Here is a 14,014-nt window from a genome sequence, read left to right as displayed (position 1 = left end):
CTAATGAAGGGTTGATTTTGGAGGAATTGCATAATTTTTGCAGAGCTATCACATTAATATAAAGGAACATTTACCTTGTATATGTTCATCAGTTCACAGGCTGTATACTCCTTGGTCTTATTTAGAGGCTTGAATTTGATATCAGAAGGTTTCTTTGCAGTATAAGTAAAAGGGCCTGACAAAGTGTCCAAATCATGGGTACCAATAGCAACCAAGGCCCTTTTCCTAAATGTGGAGAGAGGGGAAGAGACGGAAACAGAGAGGTCTGACTATTGCAAAGTAGAAATTCTAAAGATAACATAGACTACAGGTTTTTAAAAATTATTTTTAGACACTTCCTTAAAGTAGCCTGTTACTATACGGCACCTTTACAATCATTAAAATTTATGAGAAATTATAAAGTTACTTAAAACATTATTTCAGTTGCTGAAGTAAGTTCTATCCATTATGTTTTCCCAAGTACCATGTAATAAGGACATTTTCAAAGCCAACATACACTTTAGCTCCTTTTAACCTATTTCCTCTAGTGTCCTCAAGCAAACATAAATGTTTGATTTTATTAGAATAAACTACCAAAAAACTCCTGTGGTTTTTTTTGCTTTTCTGTATTTTCCTAAATTTCCTGTCGCATAGCTATATTGCTGTACTAATGTAAATAATTTTAAGAACTGTGAATTACATGTAAAACTTAATATGTAAGGAAATTTCAAGAGCTATTAATTTCATTTGTTCTAAGGTTTATTTGCAAAGGATTTAAGGTAATTTTAGGAACTTAAAGCAAGATACAAAGTAGGAGAGAGAGAAACAGAAGTAGGAACATAAAATGGAGCCAGAAACAATGTTGACAGTAAATTAGAATCTCAAGGACTACAGTCTTATCACAGAGGGGAACAAATTTGGCTCTAAGCTTTCCAACAGACAATTCAAAAAGAGAAACTTGGTCACAATTTACGATGTTCTAAAGAATTCTTAGAATGTGTTTTATACTATGTGTACATATATCTGAGTATGTACGCATAACCACAACTAAATAAATATCAGAAGGATAAAATCATTAGTAATCAAAGAATGTGTTAAAGTCCATGTTACATGAACTATGACATAGTTTTTAAAACTTGTAAGAAACAGTTTGGTCAACCTTAACGCAATATTGTAAATCAACTATACTGAATAAAAGAAATTTTTTAAAAAGGGTTTCTTTGGTCAACCTCAAGACAGGTGACTAGAACTTTAATAAATATGGGTAAAAGGAACAGAGTTGTTGACACGCTTAAAGGAAGTGTTACTTTACTCAATGAATTACATGTTTATATACTAGTATAGGTAGAAATATACATGGTTCAGTAAGCTTAGATAAATTAACAATTAAAACCCATTAATAAGAAAGTCCATGTTTTCTGATACATTAATATTGGTTTCTTAATCCTAAAACAGTACCTCAAAGTGTCACTAAATTTCATCTTCAAACCAATCACAAAAAAACAAATCCCAGATGAATCAAAGAGCTATGCATTTTGAAAAGCAAAAGGCAAACTTACATACACACACACATACACGGAACCATAAAAATTATTCAAAGAAAATATAGGAGAACAATACTTAAAACTGTGGAGTAGGACATCCCTTAAGTAAGACACAAAACATAAAAGCCATATAGGAAGACTAATAAATATGACTATATCCAAAGTGCAAACTTTATACAACCAAAAGACCCCAAAAGTCAAAAGACACACTGAGAGAAAAGGTCTACAACAGAGGTACAGAAAAAGGATTCATATCCCAAATATAAAAAAAGCAGCAGCTGAAAGAACTGAGCATAAAATTCTGCTGCTGGACTTCCCCGGTGGCACAGTCGTTAAGAATCCGCCTGCCAATGCACGAAATATGGGTTCAATCCCTGGTCCAGGAAGATCCCATGTGCTGCAGAGCAACTAAGCCTGTGCACCACAACTACTGAGGCTGCATGCCACAACTATTGAAGCTCATGCACCTAGAGCCCCTGCTCCACAACAAGAGAAGCCACCACAACGAGAAGCCTGCGCACCACAACAAAGAACAGCCCCCGCTCACCACAACTACAGAAAACCTGAGCACAGCAACAAAGACCCAACGAAGCCAAAAAGAAAAAGAAAAAAGAAAATTCTTCTGCTGCCAACTGCAGCGGTCTCACCTAGCCAAATGTTTTGAGTCTGAGTCAGGCTAAGTATTCAAGAGTCTTTGCCTGCAACAGAAACCACTCCTCAGAGAAAAAGAACAAAATCAAGAGCTTCTTCCATAACAAAAGATTCTATATGCAATCAAAAAAGCAGTGCATACGAAAACAGGGAAACATGACATACTTCAACCCATAAAAACGAATGTGAAGATGACCCAGATTTTCAAATCACCAGAGATTTTTAAAATGCTACTACAGGGCTTCCCTGGTGGCACAGTGGGTAAGAATCCACCTGCCAATGCAGGGGACACGGGTTCGATCCCTGGTCCAGGAAGATCCCACATGCCTCGGAGCAACATTCTCCACAAGCCCAGGCACCACAACTACTTAGCCTGCGCTCTAGAGCCCATGAGCCACAACTATTGAGCCCACATGCTACAACTACTGAAGCCTGCGCTAGAGCCCGCACTCCACAACAAGAGAAGCAGCCACAATGAGAAAGCCAGGCACCGCAACGAAGAGTAGCCCCCACTTGCCACAACTAGAGAAAGCCTGCACGCAGCAGTGAAGACCCAATGCAGCCAAAAATAAATAACAAAAAATTTTAAAAACCTTTAAAAAAATAAAAAGGAACCAAACGTTCTATAGAGATGAACAATAAAATAACTGAAGTAAAAAGTTCACTGGACACTTCCAGCCAAGATCGCGTAACAGAGACTAGATTTACTCTTGCCTGAAACAATCACAAAAGAGGCAAAATATATAAAACAACAGTTTCCATGGCTGACACTGGACATCAGGTGATGAAGGGCAGATGAGAAACAAGAAACAGATAAGGTGAGCCCTATGACTGTCCAGTTGACTGCCTGGCCGGGTTTTAAGCCACAGGACAGGAAAGGGGGTCTGGCTAGAGCCCAGTGGACTCCCTAAGTTGAAGAGACACAGTTGAGGTCTAGGGAGAGTTCACTGCACACAGTACTAGAGAGGACAGAGCTACCCAGACAGCAAATGCTGAGGTCTGCAGAGGGGGTCCCTCAAGAATGCAGCTGATTACTTATCAGTGTGTGCATGTGAGGAAACCACCCAAGGCCAGGGAAAGAACCATCCAAGGCAACAGTGCTCACACAGACTGAAAACCTCACTCTCCATGTGGCAATGGATAAAGCAGGGTACTGTGTGATCAACGAAAACAGAAAAATAGAGAAAAAAAAGCAGAGAAAAGTCAGTGAAATCAAACGCTGGTTCTCTGAAAACCAATACACAGTGGTACACGTTGAAATAACTGATAAACCTCTAGCTACAATGATGAAGGTGAAAAAAGAAGACGCAGGGATGAAAGAGATGATATTGATACAGATACTACAGACATTAAAGGATGAGGGAAGATGATAAACAACTTTATGCCAAGAAATTTGATAATTTAAGTGAAATGAATATATATCTCTTGAAAAATGCAAATCAGGACTTACTGACTCCAGCACACAAGAGTATTAAGATGGGATTCATTTCTCTCCTTAGAAGAAGCTCATGATTTCCAGAAATACTGCATAAAACAGAGCTTGAAGTCGAATTAAGTAAGGAAATGCCTTCTGATTTAGGTAAAAATTAGATTCTTCAAATGACTAGAACAGATAATTGGGCTCAAGCACTTACTAGCTATATCAATGCTTGTCAGAAATCCTCTATCGTGTCTTTTATTTTGAAACTATATTTAGGTGACTTCCCTGGTGGTCCAGCGGTTAAGAATCCACCTTTCAATGTAGGGGACACAGGCTCGATCTCTGGTCCAGGAACTCAGATCCCACATGCCACAGGGCAACTAAGCCCGTGCGCCTGCAGCTACTGAGCACACGGGCTACAACTACAGAGCCCGTGTGTGACAACTACAGAGCCCACACGCTCTGGAGCCTGAGCACAACTAGAGAGAAGCTCACGCACACCAGTGAAGGATCCCGCGTGCTGCAACTAAGACCCGACGCAGCCAAAAATAAAATAAATATTTAAAAAAAAACTATATTTAAATTCTTATTGTTTTGCTTAAGAATAACATCTGCAAGATGACAGAAGATGACAAATAGATTATTTCTTTTTATAAAAGAACTTGGAATAAATGTTACTTGGAATCTGAGAAAAAGTTTCTGCTACCATGTATGCAGAGATGTTTCAAGAAAAAGAAACCTCGCAAGCTTAACCACAGGTGTTTTATTTTTTTTAAGCTCTTTATTGGAATATATTTGTTTTACACTCTTGTACCAGTTTTTGAGGTACACCAAAGTGAAGCAGCTGTATTTATACATATATTCCCATATCCCCTCCCTCCTGCGACTCCCTCCCCCCTCCCTGTCCTGGCCCTCTAAGGCATCTCTCATCATCAAGTTGATCTTCTGTTATACAGCAACTTCCCACTAGCTATCTATTTTACAGTTGGTAGTGTATATATGTCTATGCTACTCTCTCACTTCGTCCCAGCTTCCCCTTCGCCCCCCCACCCCAGCCCCGTGTACTCAAGTCCATTCTCTACTTCTGTATCTCCACTCTGTCATACAGAGTGAAGTAAGCCAGAAAGAGAAAAACAAATACCGTAAGCTAACACATATATATGGAATCTGAAGAAATGGTACTGATGAACCCAGTGACAGGGCAAGAGTGGAGGTGTTTTATTTTTTAAATATTTTTCACACCAGAAGAAAACGTCCAAGGTCCCCCCTCAACCCTGTCTCTAGCCCATCCCTTATGCAAAAGCCTCTTCTAGTTTCCATAGTTTACCAAATTGCAATTACTGCAATTATTAAAAAAATAAAATTTTTTTTCCATTTTTACACAAGACATTTACAACTGTTAATCTTACCTTTGACTAGCATAAGTTACCTTCGTTGATATATTTTAGGACCAACACAAAAAAACTGATATGTTAGCTAACAGCTGACGTTTCTTATCATCAATAAATATATAATTTCTATTAGGATTTTTTGAAATACTGAAATTAGTTCAAGCACTCCCAATGTTACCTTCCTTGACCTTTACGAGTTCAGGAATTATATTGGTTTGAAGATCACCAAACTAAAGGGAGCTGTATGTGAAATGATGTACAGCAATGCCAAAGATAGAATAAGAAAATTCAGTTATGTGAAAATCTCAAGTTTCACCTGTCCATTTATAATTATATTCACTCAAAAACTGAGATCAAGCCAAAAATTTTTGTCTATTTTTAAAATAAGTCACACTTCAAATTACCATGGTTTTACTAGTATAATCTAATGCTAATGACTTGAACCAAAAAAAAAACAAGAAAATCTCTAGGACTAGATATTTCTTCTCTACATAGTACTCGAAATATATCTATTTCTCCATGCATACACTATCTATAAGCAGTAACAAAGAGCTGTTTGGAATAAATTAAACTTATTTAAATCTAAATTTAGTTAAATTTAAACTCTTGTTACTCCCACATATTATTAATTTAGAAATGCTTTGAAAAAAATCTGCAGTGGAGGAAAAGAGGAAAGAGGGAGGGGGAGAGGAGAGGGGAGGGAAGGAGGAGGGAGGGAGGGGGAAGCAAAGAAGAAAGAAGATGCAACCACAAACCTGCAGATGTTCTGATGTAATTTCTCCTGAAGTTCAATGAAGCTGTCATATCGATCTTTAGTAAACTTGATGTTTCGGAGAACCGCTGCAACAGCATACGGGCGTATTTTAGCTGTCTAAAATGCATTATATCATTAGAGGTGGTAAATATTAAGGCTTTTCTTTGTAATAACATCTTGTACTAGAAAGTCAGTTGTCACAAATTTTCATTCAAACAAGTGTATATGCATTCATTCAATCAACAATAAAATGCAGTAGTGATAAAAGACAACATCACTGTCCTCATGCAATTTACATTTCAGCAAGATCTCTGAAAATTTACTGAATCATTAAGAAAAAAATTAACCTTTAAGTAGTTTGCTCATAGTATTTCTACCAAAGTAGCCTTTTCCCAAAAGATTTTCTTTCTAAATGTTATTAATGTACCACGATTTAAAGAACTGTATCTCAAATGTATTTTAAACAAACATTTGGATGTTATTTTCCAAAATTATTCACGGAAAACAGATGCTGTGTTCCCTTTCACTTCTTTGTAAAAACAAAATGACAATTTTTAAGAGCTAGAGGCTACATATACATCCATTTTAGCAAATGACCAAAGAAAACATTTGGCAGAAAGGTCAGCTTTGTCCCACCTTATAGATACATACACAAGAGGTGTTTTTAAAAGAAAAATACCAATTGATCCTTCTTACCTCTTCTGTGATGATCAATTTCTGGACTTCATTAGGCACTACCCGTTTATACATTGGCGCCTTTATCCTAAAATAGTAAAACAAATTGGCTCATTATGAACCACAACATTCGATAAACTAATTTATTCTATTCTGTGTGTAGAAAGTATACAAAATGAACAGAACTAGGACAATAGATTAAAGTTACAGCAAATCAAATTTGGGCTGAATATTAAAAAAACAAAACAAAACTCCAAAGCCTAAGAAAACTTCTAACATTTCTAGCTGTCTAAAAATAGGTAGGGGCCTTCCTAGGTGGCAGAGTGGTTGAGAATCCGCCTGCCAACACAGGGGACACGGGTTCGATCCCTGCTCCAGGAAGATCCCACATGCTGTGGAGCAACTAAGCCTGTGCGCCACAACTACTGAGCCTGCGCTTTAGAACTCATGAGCCACAACTATTGAGCCCATGTGCTGCAACTACTGAAGCCCACGCGCTTAGAGACCGTGCTCCAAGAGAAGCCACGGCAATGAGGAGCCTGTGCACCACAACAAAGAGTAGCCCCCACTCACTGCAACTATAAAGAAAGCCCGTGCACAGCAAAAAAAGACCCAACACAGCCAATAAAATAAATAAATAAATTTATTAAAAAAAAAATGGGTAGGATGCCTCGTGGTAATACACGACCTATCACTGGAGTCTCAGCAGAGGCTGGAAAACCTTTAAGCAGCTGTACAAGGGACATTTAAACATCAGCTGAGGGGCTGAAATAAATAACCTTTTGGTTTTATTCCAACCATGAGAGTCTGAGCTTTTAAGAAAAATAGAGCTTATTAATAAATACAGATGGCCTGGCCCTACCTGGACCTAATGAATCAGGATATTCAAGGGAAAGGCCTGGTAAGTGGTACATTCTGAAGGCACAGTCCAGGCAATTGTTATTATCAGGAGAGAGGGGAGCTATCGTTTTAAGTCAGTGCTTCTCAAACCTGAACATGCCTACAATCAACTGGGGAATCTGTTAAACCACTATTCTGATTCAATAGGTCTTGGGTAGAGGCTGAGATGCTGCAGTTCTAACAAGCTCCCAGGTGTTACAGATGATGCTGGTCCACGGACCACACTTTGAGTAGCAAAGGTTTTAAGTCACTTTCTTAATTCGGTCTCATCATAAAAATCATACGAGGTGCCTGTTAAAAATAGAAATTCCTATCAGGCAGGTTTGGGAAACACACTGTAAGGGATTATCCCTGACCCTAAAACATAAACATGATTGTCGTGCAGAGAAGCAACTAGGTCAACCCCCAAATTTCAACCACCTTAAAACTGCTGCAATGCAAACAAGTGATTGTTCTTTTTCCTCTTGAGAGGAAGGAAAACAGAGAACTTGCAACAGGCTAGAGGAGAAAGATAACCTGGCCTGAAAGAGTTAAACAATCTTGGTTATTCTTTAGCTGTTACTATGAGCAAACACTTGTAGCTAGACTTGTCCTTCACAAAGCTGATTATTCTTACTCCATACGAATTACACCTCGCACCTGGTATTTCTTCCCTACACTCCTTTGTAGCACTCTTCATTTCAGAAAGAAAGTCATGGGCCAATAACTTCAGGGACACTAGACCCAGTCGCTGCACTGCCTGATGCCAGCTTTGGCCATGAATTTGCAGAAGAATGCAAGATCCTCACCACCTGGACTCAACATTTACCCGGACTGCGAGCCCCACATAGAAAATCTTCCCCGACTCCCGAGGAGCAGGGGCAGAGTTCTTGAGGTGCTAGCCTGCTGTGACTTTCCTTCTGCCTGGCACAAAAATAAAGCCATCTCTCTCTTCCTCCAAAATGTCTCTGTATTTCTATTTGGCCTCGGTGTACAGAGCAGCCGTTATTACGGCAACAAAACCAAATGCCTAATTATCACCCTCTCACCAGCACTGATTACTCATCCCAAGGCCTCACAGTTTCAGAGTCTAGCCCATCAAGCTGAGGCTCTTATTCTTTTGCAATTGACGAGTTGCAAATGGATAAGTAATCAAAACCAAAAACAATTATTTTTGATAGCTTTACTGTTTCACCTCTTTTTTGCTTTATATGTTCATCATTTTCTATATGTATTACATGAAGAGTTGGAAGGGGACTTAAAAATATTCTTCATTATAAATTAGGAGATTGAAACTAAAAAAATCAATTAACTTGCCCACAGCCATCATAAGATCTTCAGTTTTCCAGTTAGGAAGCACCATTCCCAAGCTTCCTCAGAATTCTTAAGAAAACAGCATATAAAGCTGTGCCACCTCTACTTCTCTCCCCACCTTTAACAAACCAATGATCTATCTATTTCAACTGGACTACTGAAGGAACTCACAAGAACCCACTAAAGAGTTTTTTAAGAAGACATAAAATCATTAACCACTCCAGCTTTAAAACATACTCCCCAAATGAAAGGTTACGACAATCAATATTCAGACAAACTTTCAAATGGCTGCAATCCACAGGCTCCAATCACCCCTCTCTGCAGACCTAAAGCTGGGTACCTGTCCCCCAAGTGTTTTTCTAGAAACTTAAACAGGGTGGCTGACAATCACAGGCAAAGAAAAAAGAAATCCAACTTAGCCAAGTATTTAATGAACACATCCCCTTACCTTTCTTTGAAGACTTGAAGTCCTCGAACCAATCCTTCCAGACATAGGAGATCATATCTATTGGCAGGGACGTCAATCTTGTAGAGAATAACATCAGAGGCCCCCTGTGCCTTGTCATTACCTTGCTCCTTACTTATAATTTCCTTCTCAGATGTCTAAAACAAACCCAAAAATTAAATTAAAACTAAGTAAATCTACATTCTTTTGAAAAAGTTATCAGTCCTATAAAGTAGTAACTACATTATTCAGGTTCTTTCCAGAGGAGCACAAATCCAGCAAAGAGTGGGCCAGATCATGCCTGCCACCGGTTTTTGTCAAGTTTTACTGAAACACAGCTAGGCCTATTCATTTACATTTTATCTATTGTTATTTACACACTGCAACAGTTGAGTTGTGCCAGAGACTAGACAGCCTTCAAAGCTCTCCGTGTCGCAGAAAATGTTTGTCCATCCTTGACCTAAAAGAAAATGAAAACACCAACAAGAACACAGGGCAACAACAACAAAAGCATCAATAAGGCAAAGCAAAGAGGATTCACCAAATAAAGGATAAGTGAGTTTTTATAAGATAACGACTCTCCAAGCTAAATCCTGCAGGCACCCAAGCCTAGAAGCGACATGAGAATGAGAGTAGTAATATAAAAACAAACAAAAACATTTGAAGAGATCATCAGAAGCTGTGGTGTAAATTAGAAGGGATCATAGGTACAATGGGAAGCGTTCTAATGACAGTAAAAGGCACAGAGCAGCAAGAACAGCAGCAAATGGAGGAGGAGAGACAAGAAACACCACAAGGTAATTTCTAATGCAGTGACAAGAAGCTCAGAGTATCTCAGTCACCACACTACACAGATTTTCTTTTTCCATTTTTTTTTTCAGCCATGCCACGCGGCATTCAGGATCTTAGTTTCCCGACCAGGTATTGAACCTGTGCCACCTGCAGTGGAAGCATGGAGTCTTAAGCACTGGACTGCCAGGGAAGTCCCGAGATTTTCTTAAAAACAATCGTCAAGAGTTAAATTCTATGTCCTATGTTTACCACAGCAGGGAACTGTAGATACACTTAAGAAATTTTCAATCAAAAAGCTTAAAAGCCATATTTCAACATGACTGTTACCCACGAATTATCTGGAAACCCCACTTAACGGAACTCCTGCTATTTCTACCACCAATAACCTGCTAAAATAACTGATGGATTCCTATCAAAATACATGATTTTTGTTTTACATGATGCTCTCCCACTGCCACAATATGAGCAGTTCAAATTATTGCCCCCACAATTGCAGTCTACACATGCACAGCACACAGAAGGATCCACTTTCTGGCAATAAGCACTATGTGCCTGAGCCACACCTGAGGAGTCAGAGGCCATGCAATGCTGCGACCGTGCAGGGCTCACGGTGCTCACTGACCGTGGGCACCAAGGAACACCCCCACCGGCCATCTCAAACTCAGGAGGCATACTTTTAAAATAAGAGAAATTTTAAAAATAAAAAAAAAAGCAGAAGACGTAGAAGAGGAAGAAAAGGGAGCAGGACAGGAGAAAAGAAATGGGGGAGGATACTAGAAAAGGCAGGAGGAGAAATCAGAATTTAAACCAAGTTCAATCAAAGGGGTCAATAAAATTGCTGGTGTTTTAGTGAAGAAAGATGAGTCACCTCATGGAGTGCTAGACTTCAGGAGGGACCCATATAAAGGAGAGAAAATGTGGTGACTAGAGAAAAGGCATCTGAACAAAAAAATGGCCTAATTCCTCTGCAAAAAAGACAGAGCTGCCCAACCCTTCTTCCATTTTCAGTATCTCAGTTCATTCAAAGGTCATATGTGAAGACTGGGTTTGCCAATGCTAACAAAAATGTTATGAAAATCAATGACCACAGAAATCTCAGAGCGGGAAGGATCTATAAGGATCATACAATTCAAATCCCTTATTTCACAGATGAAAAGGAGGCCCAGAGAGACCACTATATGAGGCCCAGGAAGGTAATGTAATTTGTCCATGTTCCACAGCTAGTAGATGTGGGACCTCGAACTATTACTCCATTTTTATGATACCGAGTCCAATGCTCTTAGACCACACATAATATTGAGTTCTAATAAAATTAATAACAATTTATTATAAATTATAGAGATTGCAGCTCACTTCTCAAGCATAAGCATGCTCATTAATACTAACAAAAAATCTTTCTGTAACATTAATAAAGAGGAAGCAGGAAGAACTAGGCAAGACAATCTAGGTTTTCATCAGTTTGAAGTTTTTAACTTTATAGTGTTATAAAACACAACAGATCAAGAAGACTTGGGGGGAGGACTTCCTAGGTGGCGCAGTGGTTAAGAATCCGCCTGCCAATACAGGGGACACAGGTTAGAGCCCTGCTCTGGGAAGACTCCACATGCCACAGAGCAACTAAGCCCGTGTGCCACAACTACTGAGCCTGTGCTCTAGAGTCCGTGAGCCACAACTACTGAGTCCGTGTGCTGCAACTACTGAAGCCCATGCACCTAGAGCCTGTGCTCCACAACAAGAGAAGCCACTACAATGAGGAGCCTGAGCACCACAATGAAGAATAGCCCCCGCTTGCAGCAACTAGAGAAAGCCCGTGTGCAGCAACGAAGACCCAACACAGCCAATAAATAAATAAAATAAATTTTAAAAAAAAAGAAGGCTTTGGGGGGAAAATAACACTAATTACCAGAGAAATATTAAATTATCTTTTTACAAGTACAGCGTCTCTAATACATAATCATTATTAGTAATAATATTTAGTAAATAAAGCTATTTTTAAAATATTTTAATCATTATACAATCAAAAGACCAGGAGAATGTTTCAAAATCACTTTTAGAAGCAATTCTTCAAAAAGTAGATGCTGATTTTACAAGATCAATGTATAGAGTAATAAATGAAGGATGAATTAATGCTGATGAAACAGGCTCGGAGGAAGTTGGGGGTGGGGCACAGAGGAAGTTAAGGAGGGGGAGCCAGAGGCCAAGCAGACAGCAAATCTGGCTGAAGCCAAGTTTCCACTGCTCCCAGACCCCTGCCATCTGGTTATTTGCAAATGGCACCTCATTGCCCCGGAGCCTGCTCTCATTCTGGGGTTACCTGAGAGGGTCTACCCACCTCCACAGCACTAGCCTCATGACTTGAGGGGACTGAATCAGAATAGGGCATGAACCCCTTTTGAGATTTTACCCAAAGCAACACTCTTAGAACCAGAGCTTAGTCCCTTAAAACAGAGAACACAGAAACCACCACGGCCCACAAATGTTGAATCTCAGTCTAACCGAAAGGTAACAGATAAAATGTAATGAACTTATGCACAGAGTATTAGTGAAACAAATATCCAATACATACAACTTCATCAAGCTCCAGACCAAACTCAAAACAAAGTTCATCAAATTCTTCATCAGCTGGAAAAAAAAAAGAGATTGTAAATTTTAATCTGTTCTGTACAAAGGAAACAATATATAAATTGCATTTTTTAAATTGTCTTACACCAAGCATACTAAGTATCAGGCATCAGATATCACCATTTAAAAACAAATAAAAAAAAAAAGACTAGCCAAAAAAAATTTTTTAAAGAAAGAAAGAAACACAAAGCTATTAAATAAAGGGCTGATTCATCTAACATCAGCTGCAGAATTAGGTTATCTGCACTAGGGAGTTTACATTTACTTGGAAGGAAAACAACTTGCTGAGCAGTAATCCAATGTAAAGTAGGCTTCAAATAATAAATTCAACACAATGGAATAATGTCATATAAATCCTATCATTCAAAATTCTCTGGGGCGGCCTGGCAGGGGCTTTGGAGCCAGGCCAATCTGAGTCTGAACTCTGACAGTTCCACTTACTAGTTCTGAGAGCTTGGCACCTTATGTGAACTTTCTGATTCCTACGCCTCAACCATGAAGTATTTTGCAGCCACTTATTTATAGCATGCAACTGTTGGAAAGATTAAACGAGTTCATGCAGATAATGGACCTGGGATAGTTCCCTGAAATGTAGCAGGTCTGCAATAACTTACAGTTCTCTTCCTTACTTTTAAATTATATCCTACTTTGCTTTGCTACCTGATACAGCTTTGTCAGGGTTTTCTTGTTACCAAAAACTGAACACAAACCATCATCACCAGTATATTCTAGTGAAAAGCTGGTCTTAAGATTCCTGATCCTGCACAGACATATGTATACTACCAACTGTAAAATGGATAGCCAGTGGGAAGTTGTAATATAACAAAGGGAGTCCAACTCGAGGATGGAAGATGCCTTAGAGGACTGGGGCGGGGAGGGTGGGGGGGACTCGGGGGGGGGGAGTCAAGGAAGGGAGGGAATACGGGGATATGTGTATAAAAATAGTTGATTGAACTTGGTGTACCCCCCCAAAAATAATAATTAAAAAAAACAACAAAAAAGATTCCTGATCCTGACAGTGAACTTCAATTTAACAAACATTTATTGAGCACCTACTATGTGTCAGCACTGTACTAGATGCCAGGGCTACAAAGATAAATAAAACACGATTCCTACCTTAACTACTCCCTACTCTAGTAAACAAACCAGATGTGTAAATACAGTTATGTTAAGTGCAAGGTACAGAGTTGGCACAAAGGAAGCACTAGACTCCACTGAGAGTCAGCGCAGGCTTCACAGAAAGGATGAGTTCATTAGGCAGGGACTGCAGACAGTGACACAACAGCATGGCAGATTTGGAACATTCCCTATGAATGAAGCATGATGTTCATGTCAGGAAGAGATATGATGGAACAAACAGAAGTCAGCTCATGATGCCAAGGGATTTGCCCTCATCCTGCCTGATACAACGGGGAGTTACACTAAAGGATTTCCAGCTGGGCAACAGCATGATTAGATGTGCATTTTAAAGAATGGTGGAGGGTGGTAGATGAATTGGAGCAAAGAATCTACTGCCACAAACAGGTGAGAGACAGGATTTGATTAAAG

General features: G+C 39.2%; 1 protein-coding gene across 2 annotated transcripts in view; it reads right to left on the bottom strand.

Annotated features, from left to right (window-relative positions):
* The window catches only part of FARSB (phenylalanyl-tRNA synthetase subunit beta), a 73,851-nt gene that overhangs the window by 55,110 nt on the left and 4,727 nt on the right, over nucleotides 1-14,014 (bottom strand). For both annotated transcript variants that reach the window (XM_057745572.1, XM_057745573.1), the window contains exons 2-6: nucleotides 12,411-12,466; nucleotides 9,056-9,210; nucleotides 6,436-6,502; nucleotides 5,741-5,856; nucleotides 75-225 (exon numbers count right to left, since the gene is read on the bottom strand). In XM_057745572.1, the coding sequence (XP_057601555.1) occupies nucleotides 75-225; nucleotides 5,741-5,856; nucleotides 6,436-6,502; nucleotides 9,056-9,210; nucleotides 12,411-12,466 (545 nt within the window). The remainder of the gene's footprint in view (nucleotides 1-74; nucleotides 226-5,740; nucleotides 5,857-6,435; nucleotides 6,503-9,055; nucleotides 9,211-12,410; nucleotides 12,467-14,014) is intronic.

The sequence above is a fragment of the Hippopotamus amphibius genome, chromosome 8 (assembly GCF_030028045.1).
Source record: "Hippopotamus amphibius kiboko isolate mHipAmp2 chromosome 8, mHipAmp2.hap2, whole genome shotgun sequence".
Classification (NCBI taxonomy): Eukaryota; Metazoa; Chordata; class Mammalia; order Artiodactyla; family Hippopotamidae; genus Hippopotamus; species Hippopotamus amphibius.
This window is presented reverse-complemented; position numbering and strand designations above follow the sequence as displayed.